At 45.7% G+C, this 15151-nt stretch overlaps 1 protein-coding gene across 1 annotated transcript in view; it reads left to right on the top strand.

Moving 5' to 3' along the window:
• Window positions 1-491: 491 nt before the first annotated feature.
• MLLT1 (MLLT1 super elongation complex subunit) overlaps window positions 492-15151 on the top strand; it is a 32436-nt gene continuing 17776 nt past the window's right edge. The window contains exons 1-3 of the mRNA XM_064637153.1: window positions 492-696; window positions 4449-4629; window positions 7512-7594. Of these exons, the coding sequence (XP_064493223.1) occupies window positions 685-696; window positions 4449-4629; window positions 7512-7594 (276 nt within the window). The 5' untranslated portion in view covers window positions 492-684. The remainder of the gene's footprint in view (window positions 697-4448; window positions 4630-7511; window positions 7595-15151) is intronic.

Here is a 15151-nt window from a genome sequence, read left to right as displayed (position 1 = left end):
GAGGCCTCAACGCCCGATCCTGGTGTTGGCTGTACGCTTCGTGGAACATTCTGGGGGACAGCACTTGGGATAGAACTGCGAAGGACACCGTACCCGCCGCGTGCCCGCCTCAGCTCCTCACCCAGTCTGAGGGAGGTTCTGGAGGGGCCATCAGACCCTACTCGACCCACAGCGCCGACCCCGCCCCTTTCCCCGCCTACTCCTCCTTAGCCTGCCTTCCATTGGTCAGAACGGCTGCCCATCAGGTTGAGGGGGCGGTGCCGCGCGTAGCGCGCTGGTATTGGCTCCCTCCCCCCCCGCCATGGCGGTCGTGAGGCGGTTTCCGGTTCCGCGGGGCGGGCGCGGGGCTGGCGCTGCGCTGTGAGTGACACACAATGAGGCGGGCGGCGGGGCCGTGAGGGGCCGCGACCGAGCAGGCGGCGGCCGAGGAGGCGGCGGCGGCGGCGGTGGGGAGGGGGGTGGGGGGGGAGAAACCGGACGCAAGAGCGCGGAGAGAGGGTTGTGGGGTTTTTTTCCCCCCTCTCCCTCCCTCCTCTCTCTCTCTCTCTCTCTCTCTCTCTCTCTCTCTCTCTCTCTCTCTCTCTCTCTCTGTGTGTCTCTCCCCCTTCCCCTCGCCGCGCGCGCTCCGCCGACCGGGCAGCGCAGACCGAGCGAGCGGGGCCCGCGGCGCTGCCGTGCCCAGCCATGGACAATCAGGTGAGGAGCGGAGCGGCCGCGCCGCGCTGAGGGAGGGCTGGGGCGGTGCCGCCCCCCTCCATTTCAGAGAGGGGGGCACGGAGGGGAGGGCCCCCCCGAAGAGGGGGTGCTGCGGGGGGGCACCCCCATTTCTCGGGATTCCCACCCCCGGCGTGTTGGGGGGCGGCGTTGTGGGGGGCACATCGGCTCCTCGATCTCATGGTGGAGGGGGACATCTTTTCCCCAACCCCCATTTGGGGGGGGGGGCACATGTTCTCCTCAAACCCATTGGAGAGGGGAACATGTTTTCTCCAACCCCCATTTTTTGGGGGGATACACCTTCTCCCCAGTCCCATTGGTGAGGGGGATATATTTTCCCTACCTCCCAAAGGAGGGGGACATCTTGTCCTCAGTCGCATTTGGCGGGGCACATCTCCTTCTCAGTTCCACTCAGGAGGGGGATATGTTTTCCCCACCTCTCATTTGGGGGGGATATCTCAGTCACATTTGGGGGGTCACATCTCCTCCTCAATCCCACTGGGGAGGGGGATGTGTTTTCCCTACCAACCCCATTTTGGGGGGGGACATCTTGTCCTCAGTCACATCTAGGGGACACAGCTTCTCCCCACACTGTCTTTGGGAAGGCACACCTCCTCCATGCCCACCCCAAATGGATGGTACATGTCCTGCTCACACCCCTTTGAGGGGGACACCTCCTCCCTGCACCCCATTTGAGGAGCACATCTCCTCCTCGTACTCCTTTGGTGGGCACATCTCCCCTCCACACCCCCTTTGGGGGGCACATCTGCCCTCTCCAACCCTCTTTGGGGAGACACATGCCCTCCCCAGTTCCATTTGGGGGGCACACCTCCTCCTCACACCCCTTTGTGGGGGCACACCTTCTCCCTGCCCTCTGTTTGGAGGAGGGTCACACCTCCTCCCAACAACCCTTTTGGGGGGGCAGATCTCCTGAAGCCCATTTGGCTGGAGGCATGCCTCCTGCCCACCCCCCATTTTTTGGGGACATTTCTCCACTCACCGCTTCGGGGGTTGCACCTCCTCCCCATCCCTCATTTGAGGGGCACAGCTCCTCCTCACTCCACATTTTGGGGTCACATCTCCTCCCCATACCCTGTTTTGGGGGTCACACCTCCTCCCCACCCCCTTTTGGGGGTCTCTCAGCCCTGTCCCCTCCATGGGCGGCCGCCGCAGCCTCGCCCGCGGCGGGGGGTGGCAGCAGCAATTCCCGCAAATTCCTACCCGGGATTATTGACAGCGAGAGAGGTGCCGGCCATGCGACCCCCCCGGAGCTGCGCCGGGAAGGGTTAATACCACCGGGAAGGGTTGATGCCACCGGGATTGCTCCAGGATGGATGCTGGAAGTTTACCTGAGGTGATGTGGATGTGGAGCCTTTTGTGTGCGCGGGAGCGGGTAACAGGTACCTCCTGGGCTGAGGTTCGGGAATGAGCCCCGCTATCCCGAATAATCACCCGCAGGAGCGGGAACGGGAGCCGCTCGATGGCTTTCAGGCAATTAGCACATCAAACAAAAACCGGAGCAGCCTTCAGAATGTTTATTGAGAAGTTGAAAGCAGGCTCCTTTGTATTATTACAAATTGTTTGAATAGGATCCTGATTTCCCTTTGTTGGGAGACACGCTTGGAAATAAAAAGGAAAAAAACCCTCCATTTTCAGTGGAGCAACTTTGGATGTTGGTTATGTTGGGAGATCTTATTTTCAAATGTGTTTCAACTTCTGGCTTAATTCTCACTGATTGTTAATTGGAGCGGAGTGTGAGGAGTGCAGCAAGTACAACTTGCGCTCTCAGTTAAACAGTTCTCCTTTATGTTTAATTTCGGTCTCTTCCACACAACCCCATCTGGTTCTCAGCTACAGTTTCTCAGCCGTTTTGACTCGGAAAGGCAGATTTTGTAGCCTGACAGTCATTTGCACTTCTCAGGAGAGGGGTAGTAACTGGCAACAGTAGCAGGATTTAAAGGGTAATTATGGAATCGATAACGTGAGGCTGCCGCGCGGGCTGGCTCAGGGGATGTGAACGCTGTGGGAAGCATCCCAGATAAAGCAGGCCTGCAGGCACACTCCAGTGGGAGCTTAGGATTTGGGCAGGCTGTCTCCACACAATGCTTTCCCGGGATTGCTGTGCTCCGGGTGAAGCACACCTTGCCTTTCTTCTGAGTCCTTAATGCGACATGAAAGAACAGCTGGCCTTGCTCCTTCAGGAGTGAGATGGAGCCGGTGTAGAAAAAATGGGAACTTGCAGAGGAAGGTATCCCAAAGAAATGCTGTAGTGAAGGAATTAATTAGATGAGTTTGTCCCCAAGCCTTAGAACGGATGCGTTGGATCGAGCTGAAGGTATTTTGCTGTGAGGATATAAACTGCCTGAACAAGTGTGTTAAGGCTTATGGTTGAAATTGGAACTGGACTGCAATTTGGGAGGTCAGGCTTTGATGCCTGGTGCTCTGCAGACCTCCTGTGAGAGCTTTTTACAGGGACAAGAACGCCGAGGTGGGGTGACTTGTGCTTTTTCAGCACCGTGCTCTGAAAAAAAAAAAGTCAGGTTGGAGATGCAAAATATTTTTCGAGCGTTAATTGTGATCACGTTCCTTGCTGCAGTTCATCCGTGGGAAAATAAGGATGATGCTTTCCCTAAACGTTTGTCTAGAGCTCAGGAAGCTTTCTCTTTCCATGTTCATTGTCTAACATCATGCCTTTGGTTTGGCTCTGGGTCAACATGTAATATAGGTAATGACAAATAATGTTGCCTCTCCCAGTGGTAGTTGGGACCTGCTAGGAAGAACAAGACACATTTACAAGCCTGAAGTGAAGGATGGGGTAGGGACTAAAAACTGCCCTTTTTTCTATGAACCTCCTGGTGCTGAAGCTGGATTTTGATAGGATTAGTTTGGAATCAGTGTGTTGCTGCTCTGGTTTGTGTAACAAGTATGCACAAAAGTTGGATACCTTGAGTGTTATTCTCTGTCTCTACAAATCTGGCCCTAACATTTCCTTGATTTATCTTGTGTCTGAATCCCTTTCCTCCATTACATCTGTTTTATTCATTCCCTTTCGCCTGTCTGAAGTCTGCAATAATATGTGGACCTTCACCATTAATTTCATCTGGCTTTTAAGACATTTTAATGGGATTTTTGTGCTTTCAGTAAGGCACAGAATACACCTTCTCTGATAGTGATTGGAGTAGGATTCAGGAGTGCAAATCAGAATTAGGTCAGTTTAGTGTTGGACATAGTGCAGGCAGAGATGATAACTTGATCTTCGAAAGTGTGTCAATAAAATATATTTAGAATACAGGAAACATCAGAGTTTTATTCTAAACCACCGATTCATGATGTGATTTTTCCTGTTTCAAAATTAGTTTTCTGTCAGTACTGTGAATCCTGGAAGCTGTGAACATCAAGTTCTGTCTCTGACACTTTCTAGAAATAAAGACTCCGCAATTAGGACTTTGCTGACAATTTAACTGATAAGTGAGGCAGAGAAACCGATCCCAGTTCTAAAGCTGCTCTAGTATTAGGGGGGAAATAGGTACGAAATGGTGCTGGGAGGTATTTTTATGATGCCTTTTCTGCTGGCAACACTGGTTGTCAGTCTGGGGCTGATCTGTCCATGGATCTGTTATGTTCCCCCCTGGCAGACCCAGGCTCTGCTGTCGGGGGGCTCATCGTTCTGTAACCTATAAACTGCATCATTTTGCTTGTGGTCCTAAAATGCTAAAACCTTTGTCCTAAAACAGTGCACAGTGCAAGTCAAACTGGAGCTGGGGCACCGAGCCCAACTGAGGAAGAAGCCCACCACGGAGGGGTTCACCCATGACTGGATGGTGTTTGTCCGTGGCCCCGAGCAGTGTGACATCCAGCATTTTGTGGAACGCGTGGTCTTTCGGCTGCATGAGAGCTTCCCAAAGCCCAAGCGAGGTGAGTGGGTGCTTGAAGGTGTATTATTAGGTGTTCTCTCTATGAAATAGCATTTTGCAAGTTAAGGTTGTCTTGGGCTGTCACTTTTCTTTAAAATAGCTCCTTAAAGGGGAGCGAAATGTCCATTGTGTGCGCTCTGCTTTAACCTTTCTTGACTGTGTTTGAGGAAGGTCAGGGAGAATGAGACCTTTCTTCTGGTGAAAGGGCAGGAGGTGAGGTGCTTTCTCCTCTTGTTTAAGCATTAGCACTTGCAGGTTCTCAACACACAAGTGACAGCAGAAGATAATTCACATTATGGAATGGAAAGGTGGGTTTGATTTGTTGGAATTCGCCAGCAAAAGCTGGAAGCACATGATCAGTGAGAGATGCTCAAACACTGGGCTTTTATATGTACTGGGGTGTGCAGAGTTCTGCATTGGTCATGGATTCTTGCAATTCCTAGCCTCGGGTGCCAGTTCAGGTAGATTAACCCAGCAGAAATCAGTGATGCCACAGGGTGATGGTCCCTTTGCCACTGGCTGTGTGGTCAGTGTGGTTGGGCAGAGTATACCCATTGCAGTGTTATTTTCTGTCTTTGCTTTGTGACTGTGTAAAAAAATGCTGGCACCGGGCAGCGGGAATTCATGAGGCTGAGGTGGAGGAATAGGAATTGCCCTTTTAGGGGGCAGCACAGAGTTACATCTCTAACATGTAACATGTGTAACTATAGCTGCAGTGTTACCGTTTTAAGAAATATAAGCTGCCTGTGAGTGTTGCTGTGAAGTACTTTGTAATGTGCATTCTTAAAAATATTCTTTTAAACGAAGTACACTCAGAATGTGGACAACCTATGGCATGGGTTATTTGTAAGAGTCCACAGTGGAAAGTAACTCAAAGGCACTCAGCTCACAAGAGTGTGAATATGGAATGTATGTCTCCTTCAAATTGATGTAGTAAAACTGATGTATGATAAGCAAGTGCAGGACTGAGCTGGAAGCTAATTTATAGAATAAAAGTTGTAATCTGCTGGGTTACAGTTCTGTCATCTGGTGTAATTTATTACAAACAACTGTGTTGCAGTAGTACATAGAATCATGGTGTGGTTTGGGTTGGAATGGACCTTAAATACCACTTTGTTCCATGCCCTACCATGGGCAGGGACACCTTCCACTAGCCCAGATTGCTCCAGGCCCTGTCCAACCTGGCCTTGGACACTTCCAGGGATGGGGCAGCCACGGCTTCTCTGGGCAACCTGTGCCAGGACCTCCCCACCCTGACAGGGAAGAACATCTTCCCACATATCCCATCTAACCCTGCCCTCTGGCAGAGCGAAACCATGGCCTTTGCTCAGTCAGTTGCTTTATCACCTACATTCACAGAGAGATTTTTCCCTAATCCCTGGGTTTTTAATGCTTCCTTGAGCTCCATTCTAAGCCCAGCATGCCTTTGACCGAGGTGTGTTTGGGTTTTACATAAATACTGTGGCATATGCATCCTATTCCTAGGTTTGTTTGAAGGGTTCCTTCAGCTGATTCTGTCTCACTTGGAGCAGATCCTGGTGCTGAAGGTGGGCTCGTGCTGCTGGCAGATTGCTCCTGGAATCATTGGAATTTGTCAGAATAGAGCAGCAGAGGAACAAAGACTGCTTGGCAGATAGGCTTGAGATTCCCGCTGCTATATTGGCACCGCTCTTTGATTTTGGGTTTTTCCCTCTAAATGACAGGGTTCTTATATAAAATTCAAGTTAAAGCAAGTCTAAAGGTTTTTATTATTTTTAGCTATGCCTTTTTTTCACAGTTGAATTTTGAGTGCTGTTTTTCAGCACCTTAATGATGGTAGAAGTGCTTAGAGCTGGAGTAATGTATCTACATTAAAGGAAAATAATTTGTGTGCTTTTAGGTTTGATGTACTGTTTCCTAATCATATTAATTGCTCGGAATTCTTAAGAGAAACTCCAAAGATTTGCACTGAATTCCTCTAATTACTTAATTGACTTTATTTACATATATTGTAGTGCATAAATTATATGTGAGTGCATCCGGTTCCTGGGAGGGAGAACATCTCTGTGGGTCTCATGTTTCTTCTGGCAACTGTTGTGTGTTTCTACATCATGGCCAAAGAAATGATCCTGGAATCCTTAGAGTTGGATATCCCTATCCTGAAATGCAATGGTGGATAGTAGGAAGGATTCAGGAGCATAAAGCTACACCAGGTAGTGGGATAGGGGCAACTGAGGCAGGAAACACACAGATTAATTTCTCTGAAGCAATTAACTTTTCTAATTGCTGTGCTGCAGAAAGCAGCTCTGACCTTAGCAACAAACTGGTTCACCTTCCTCCTTGTGTTTCCTTGTGTGTGGAATAAATAGCAGTGCTCACCTGCCCTTTGGGTTTGTGAACCTTTGGGGGAAGCAGCCTCTTACCTCATTATGAGAGTTGAGGATTTCAGGGGAGTGTTTCAAGTTAAAAATAATCATCTTCCTTGCATGTTGTAGTGCTTTGATTAATAAATATGGACATCAAAGTCAATTTTACCTTTCTCTGCTGTTGTACCTTTTGGGTCTTGGCCTTTTCTTGCCAGACAGCTTGAACTGACAGTTTGCATTGTTGTGGAACAGCCCAGAAGTGTAATTGTATCTTGCTGCAAAGGGGGGTAAGAATCTCACAGAGCCTCTGGTCTGGAGTGTTTTATGTTTCCTTTCCTTGAGAGGAGCTAAGAACAGATTTTCATGTTCCCAACTAAGCCTGTGGCCACCATCTTATTCTGTGTGGTTTTCTCCACAAAGGTCAGTGTTTTAACTGTGTCCTGAGTTCTCAGGGGCCCGTTTCTCCTCTTGCAACTCCTTTTTGGCTCAGATGAAGTTGTGCTGAATTCCAAGTTCACGTTTATTTGTTCTCTTTCAGTGTGCAAGGAGCCCCCCTACAAGGTGGAGGAGTCTGGCTACGCTGGCTTCATTATGCCCATTGAAGTGCACTTCAAAAATAAGGTAGAAATCTGATTTCTGGTCTTCTAATTGTTTTGAGCTGTGCCAGAGCCTGAAACTGCCTGACAGAAAGACTCTAAATTATGTGACTGTTTTATGTGTGTGTTTTTTATTAGTCTAATAAATAGAATTTAACTGGGAGTTGGAAGCTCCTGCCAGACTTCAAAAGAAAGCTTTTGGCAAAAATGAAATTGCATAGAAAGGTGATATCGGGACAGTGGATGGTCCTAGAGATTCTGAGCAGAGATTGTACCACTTGTAGCTCCTTTAACTTGGAGACTATTAAAGCATTTTAAAATATTTTATGCACATATGGAAGTAAATAAACATAAACCGCTGATTTTGTAAACATTTGTAAGCACTGTGTTGACCATAAATGAAAAAAATCCACTTTTTAATTTGCAATCTCGTTAAATTAACTGTATAGGTATGAAATTTGTAGACAGACATTTGCATGTCTAGGACAAGTATTCAGACCTGTGTTAAAGATATCCTGATTCACTGCTCTTCCAAAAAGAAAACACTAAATATTTGAAGTCTTAAGATGCACTGCCAACAAGCATATGAAAGTTAAAGTTTGGGATTTATTGCTTGCTTTTAGTCTTACCACAGAGGTCACGTGCTGCAGGACTTGGAGAAGGTTATGAAAACAGGGAATTGGGATCTTGTGTTCATATTACCTCAGTTTCAGTCAAATTGTTTTGTTAAATAGAAATAGTGAAGCTTTCTGGGTTTGATTACTGCTTAAATAATAAAATAAAAAAATAATATTTTTCTTATTATCCCTAAGAGGGAACTTAGATAAAACAAACTAAAAATGTGACCATTGAGCCACATCACTGTAATCTCTGCTCTCACTCACCTCCTCATATATATATATTTGCGTATGTATAAAAGATATATATAATTAATTCTCTTTAGCTTCCTGTCATTTTTTCCATGTACCTCCCACAAAAATCTGTCTGTCATTTCCTTCTCACCCCAGTCCAGCACAGGACACTCTGCTGGCAGTGTCATTTTGTGAATAATTAGCATTTTAGTTTGGTTTTTTTGGCCCTGCTGCATTGCCCTGACCCCACTTTGAGTCGGAGTAATGAGCCAGATAATGGGACTGAACCACGAGAAGACAAGCTGGTCTCCTAAACCTGGGAATGTTTTGCCCACAAGTTATTTTTTGGGTGAGTAGGGGAAGCCAAAAGGCTGTGAAAAGAAGTGGCAGTCAGAAGGTGGGGGTGAAAGTTGTTGATAAAAGCAGCTTTTTTGGCAAACACTGAAAACTATGACTTGAGTGCAACAAAAACCCCTCAAAAGCTTAAAAGTAGTTCGAATTTTGGTGGCTTTTTTGAGGTTTTAGGTGGGAGTCAGAAAACTCTTGAATGTTCTCATAAGTCAGGTTCAAAATCCTTTACATTCCTGACCAAAAAATGTGAACTTCTCCGTGTTGATTCCTTGTAAGTGGAACCTCTAATGACTGTGAGGGGTGAACTGTGTTTTTATTTTCCCTTCCTTTCTTCACCCAGTCTTTCCTCACACTTTTTGCTGCAGGTTTGTCTTTCACAAACCCTCTGATCTCTCATTTCTATGTTGGATTTTTGTGGGTGCTCTTGTTTGCATTGACTGCCATCTGCATTCCTGTTTTCTTTTTTTCTCTATTCTTTATATCCCTGTGTTGCTGGTGGAATATGGAACTGGCAGCTTTTCTGCCTAGAACTTAGTTTCCCACCCACCAGGGTCATCCCTTCTCATTGTTCCTCCACACACGTGACTGCAGAGTTGTTCCCCTGCTCTGAGCATAGGGGTGGCTTTTATAAATAAGGGAAATAGGTGGGCTCTGTTCTCCCTGGAAACAATGGAAGAAGCAGTTAATTTAATTTGTTGCTGACATTTTGGCCTTAAGAAACATGGCAAATAAATAGGACAACAGGTTTTAGTTGCACACTTGTTTCAAAATCTACAGATGTTCGAAATATTCATCCTTGCCTTACTTTTTAGATGCATGTGTTATGAGGAAGTTCTTTTCCATTTTTAAGCTGATGGACAAGTTGCTAATTAAGGAGTTTCAGGCAGCATTAAATTGGGGCAAGCTCTGGTTGAGGGAACAGGTTCCATTTTCCAGCACATGGTTGGAACAGAGACATCTTCTCAGATTCAGCCATGAAGTTAAGACTGCTGGAAGCTCAGAAGCTGCTGCTGATGTGGTGATGAGTGACAGGACCCGAGGGAACAGCTGGAGCTGTGCCAGGGGAGTTGGGATGGATCTCAGGGAAAGGTTCTTCCCCCAGAGGGTGCTGGGGCACTGTCCAGGCTCCCCAGGGCAGTGGGCACGGCCCCAAGGCTGCCAGAGCTCCAGGAGCGTTTGGACAACGCTGTGAGGGACAGGGTGGGATTGTTGGGGTGTCTGTGCAGGGCCAGGAATTGGACTGATGATCCTTGTGGGTCCCTTCCAACTCAGAATATTTCAGGATTCTATATGAGGAATTGGGCTCCTGTATCCACCATTGCCCACTTGGAATTTTAAGAGCTATGATTATTTTCAGTAAGTGGAGCTGAAGGAAATGTATCTTCTGCAAAGATAAAAAAGCAAAGACTGGGATATAGCAGAAATTTAAAAGATAGGGAAAGAGGATGAGGAGTGGCAAAGGCTTAGGATGCAGCCTGTATTCTCCTGAATTAAAGAACATAGTGTTAAAGCTCCAAATAAATCAAAGTCTTCATCACTTCAAGACCACGTGTTCACTCTGATCTGTTTAAACCTGTTGACACTGGTGGGGATCAGCTGGTGTGTGTGGAGTAGATGTTGTTCTGAATTGATTACAGCATTTGGGGCTCATCCTTGAGTAACTCCCTTCAAATAGATGTTAGGGATTGATCCTGGGATTGGGGAGAAAAGGCTGTTTGGAGGTGGGTGGATGTTGTGGCCATATGCTCCCACATTCTGACACATTTTTGTTGATGTGTGTCCTGGGTTGAAACCAGAGTTACAGAGGCTTTGGAATTTGTTTATCGATGCATGTTTAGCTTTGTAAAGGTGAGAAGAGAAAGGATTTAAAGAAGGAGTGAACTAATCTGTGGATGTTGATCTTTGTCCTGGTTGGCTGAAATGGGTTTTTTTCCCCACAGTATAAGCCTCCTTTCTTAGCCATTTCCTTTCCCTGTGCTGATTTGTTACTGGAATGGTAAATCCTGCAGAAACACTGACCTATGCTTTGTGAAGAAACAGTTTTAAGAATGGTTTTAATGAGCTTCGTCAGGGATTTTTTTAAGCAACTTGGCATAAAATTACCCATTAACTCTTTGTGTTGGAGTACCCTCTTATTGTTGTTGTGTGTTTGGAGCAGCAGAGTTGGTTCTCTTGGCCCCCCTGAAGCTTTTGGTGCCTTTCTGTCAGACAGGCAAGTGTCAACAGAGTGTAAAAAAGGTGTAAGAGCCTGTTTTTATCCTCCAGGAGGGTTGTTGGGTTGTTGTGTTTGTCCTTCCTGTGCTGCACTTCAGTGCCTCCCTAAGTAGGTGCTTTCTCAGCCTTGGCATTTGGATCACAGATTATAAATTGTGAATATTGCTGTGAGCCTGGGCAGTCTGTGGGTCTGAGTGGACTGTGTGGCCACAGGACTCATTTAATACCGGTCGAGCCTCTGCTGCTGTAACTGATCCTGAAAAACAAATGGCAGGGGCTCAGCAGGTTGATTGATAAAGCTTTTGAAAGCAGAGTTGACTAATGACAGCAGATCATTTGGACTGGAAATGTTAGTGTGCTATTTTTGTGGTGAAATCCTTTGTGTTTCTGTAACGAGGGCTGCTGTTAGTGGCTTCTGCTGCTCGAATCGATACAAACCGGGTACAACAAATGCGTTGCTGTTTTTCTCCTGCTCTTCCCCTTCCCTCTCCCCCTCAGTTTCAACAGTCTGAAGGCTTTTTTTCATTGTTGTCTCTAAATAAATCTCTTACAGTGGTGCATGTTGTGATCTGGAGGCTGTGATACAGGTCTGACTTTGGTATTCATCCCCTGTGACATTTTTTGCATCCCAATCAAATTAGATCAATCCCCCTCAACAAAGCTAAAGGTCTAGTGTATTTTCATGTTACTCTGATACAAGACAGATGATATTAATGCAGCATGGATAAGATGCTGTATTAAAGTCTCTTTAAAGATGCTACCTCCCAGTTTTAGTGCTGGAGATAAAAGCCTTTCCAGGATTTACATAATGGATACACGGAACTTGGGCTTTTCCTATTAGTGAGGAGGAGATAAGCAGAGAAAGCGAAGAAATCCATTTGATTTTTTCCAGTGAGGTTCAAGAGAAAAACATGCGTATTTTACCCCTTTTGCAACATTTATAGGTGTGATACAGAAAACAGAGATATTGGAGAAGGGAAAAATCGTTTGTGTCTCACGGTAGGAACTCAGTGGAGATGTTGTAGGTGGGCTGCACATATGGCAGGGGAGTGAAACAAGATCAGCTACAACTGGTGTCAGGACTGTGCCATCAGGAAGGGATTGGCCTGGGAAATGCTCCCAAGGAAGGTTGTGGCAAGAATTGGCCTGGGAAATGCTCCCAAGGAAGGTTGGAGAGCCTGTGTTCGCACGAGACGTTTGTTATTACACGAATTACTGTTCTTGGGGCAGGGTCTGCACAGGTTTGAGGAAAGGAGGAGTAGCTTTAACCTGTTGGTGTTGACTCAGTGTTGCTGAAAGTTGTGGACAGAGGAGTAAAACTTTTCATTTGTCTGACCTTTAAGGGAAGCATTTGTTGCTCACATTTTTTAGGTCTATTCTGCATTCCCCACCAAACCTGCAGCACTTCTGTGCTGCTGCTAAGGAGCGAATCCTTTTTTTTTTTTTAGCTTCTCCTGTCAGAAATTAATACGTATTATCAGTTTATCCATTCTTTTATCTAAGCAGGGCTTTCCTGGCCAACCCCCCCTGGGCTGTGTTTGTTTCAGTAGCCATTCAGTGTAGGGCTTCCATATGCTGAAAATGTGTGTGTGTGTATAAATATATATATGTGTGTGTATATGTAAGATATATGTATATATAAGATGTATATATTAAAAATATATATGTATATATAAGATGTGTATTAAAAAGATATAAAAATTATATATAAAATATATAAATATAATATATATAAAATACATGGAGATGTATAAAATATATAAATAGATGATTATATAAAAAGATATATAAATTTGTAGTGCCTGGCAAGGATGAGTTTGCAAACACAGTAGCTTTACCGGCCATGCAGCATCATATCATCTATTTGTAAGAGTTAGGAGATTATTAAATGCTTGTCTTGGACCAGTGAGTACAAAAATATATCAGGAACACCTAATTTTCAAGCGGACAATTATTTCTGATGTGGGGAGAGTCCAAAATGCTGTTCCCTGTTGTTTCACTGAAGAATCACAGAAACGATAAAGGTGGTTCATGGTCTCCTGAGTGGAACACAAGGCCACTTGCTTCAAAAACTGAATCTTGGGCTATTCACTTTTAAATGTCCTCAGTTGGAAGCGGGTGGAAGACCAGTCAGACGGGTTGTACGAACCTGGGAAGGGGGTTTCATTTATACAGACGTTCCGGATAAATGACTCTGTCAGGCTGGATCTATGGCAAAAGGGAAGTGGTGTTAGATGTTATAGTTATTGAATAACCATGAGCCTGCTTCCTTGGTGTGCTAGATTTTTTTTGTAGATAATTTTGTTTTATGGCTTTCTAAAAGTGATTTATGAGCTTTATGCGCACGCTACCAGTGAAATCCTTTTGATTTGTGTTAAGTGGCAAAGGGCACACCCTGCCTTAAAAACAAGACAAGGAAATTTTAACAAAAGACTTTGAAAAATTCCTCCTCTTTATGAAGAAAAGTGCCAAAAGAACTTTAACCCATTACTTGAGAACTCAAAGGGAAAATAAAGCAGCTTCAGTGCTCGTAACAGCACAGTGGCGGTCGGTGCAGACAGGAAGCAGTAAAAATAAAACCTAATGTACCCTGCTTGGGAGATTGGAGGTGGAATAGGGGGATTCATGGGATGAAGGGAAGTTTACAGCAGCTGCAAATAAAAGCTTGGCCCTGGCTTTGTGATCCACACTCATAGTTTACTTCTCTGGCATCCTGAGATTTAAGGGGCAGATGCAAAGTAAGGTTCTGAGGTATCTTGCTGAGAGATCCCCCCTCCCTGTACCAGCTTAACCATTTCATATCCAAATTGACTATTGGATTTTAAATCTGAATAGCTGATATCTACCAGTTAGAAATGGATGTGATGCATCCTTTTTAAAGCTCTTCTTGAGAGTAAGGCCCTTCAGGGAGAAACAAAATATCCAGAGAAAGTAAGGCTCTCCCCTGTTCAGTTTTACTGTTTGATGTCAAGGGTTGAATATCAGAAGGTGGAATCATCTAAGAGTAAAGCCTGGCTTGTGTGTGTAGTTGCTGCTCAAGCAGGAGTAGGTAAAGTGATGCTGTAGGACTGTCTGAACCAAAGTTTGTAGGGTGAGAAAGCACCTACACCAGGCTGCAGCCCCAAGCAGCAGGATTTGTGGATCCCAACATAGTATTTAGAAAGGCTTTGAAGTGTGGCACTGTGGATTCAAGCCCGGCTTTCCATTCGAAGTTAGAAGATGGGTAGGTCCAGGTCAATTGAGAGAGATTTCCCTTGGTCTTCCGCCCCCCTTCCCCCTTTGATGGTTGTTTGGAGGGAAGAACCTTTTAGGGGGGACCGGATGGATTAAGCTTTGGAGTGGCTTGAGCTGTAATCATTAGCTGGGCAGTGAGGGCAGTAAAGGAAAGAATGTTTATTTGCAGCTTTTTGCTTTGAGACTTTTGTGGTGGTTCTTTTAGGAGTGCTGTAATCTCAACTATTCACTTGGGGGGGTGGGGTCTGGGGGGCTCCTCATGGCCTGGGGGATACAAAGGGGATTTTAATGATCAGGACACTTGGCTGGGGCTCCTTCCCAGGGCAGGAGTTGGAGAAAAATCACATTGAAAAACCGCCTTAATTTTACAAAAATTCAACAGAGACACAATAAATATTTGGGAGCTTCTGTCCTCGTGAGTCTATACAAGAAATGGGATACCTAAGGTGAGAGGGAGAGGAATCTACTGCCTCTGCCCTGCTCAGAAAGCAAACAAATGCCAAAGCAGAGCTGGTAATGGGGTGGCAAAACAGCTTTTGACCAAAGCCTGCCTTTGCTAATATATTCAAGATCTATTTACTCTCTTGTAAACCAGGAAAAGCATTTTAGAAACCATTATTAGGCCACATTTGGGTTTCTATTCATCCTTCATTTCAGTTTATTAGACTTCGAGAGACCCTATGCAGCTGCTGTTTGAACTGCAGTGAGCACACACGCAGAGCTCGCTAATGATTCTGTTAATGAGGATGGTCATGGAAGGGAGGGAAACGACAGGGCAGTGGATTTTGCAAGGGTTTTTTCTTTTCCCATTTATCTGTTTTAGTGGCCACTGAACCCTTTGGGGAGACACTGAGCCCTTTTGGGAGGGCGTGGGTTCTTCAAGACTGTCCCAAGAGAAGCTCTGAAGACCTTGGTGTTGGTAGCACGTTAAT

This window comes from Pseudopipra pipra, chromosome 27 (genome assembly GCF_036250125.1).
Source record: "Pseudopipra pipra isolate bDixPip1 chromosome 27, bDixPip1.hap1, whole genome shotgun sequence".
In the NCBI taxonomy this organism is placed as follows: domain Eukaryota; kingdom Metazoa; phylum Chordata; class Aves; order Passeriformes; family Pipridae; genus Pseudopipra; species Pseudopipra pipra.
This window is presented reverse-complemented; position numbering and strand designations above follow the sequence as displayed.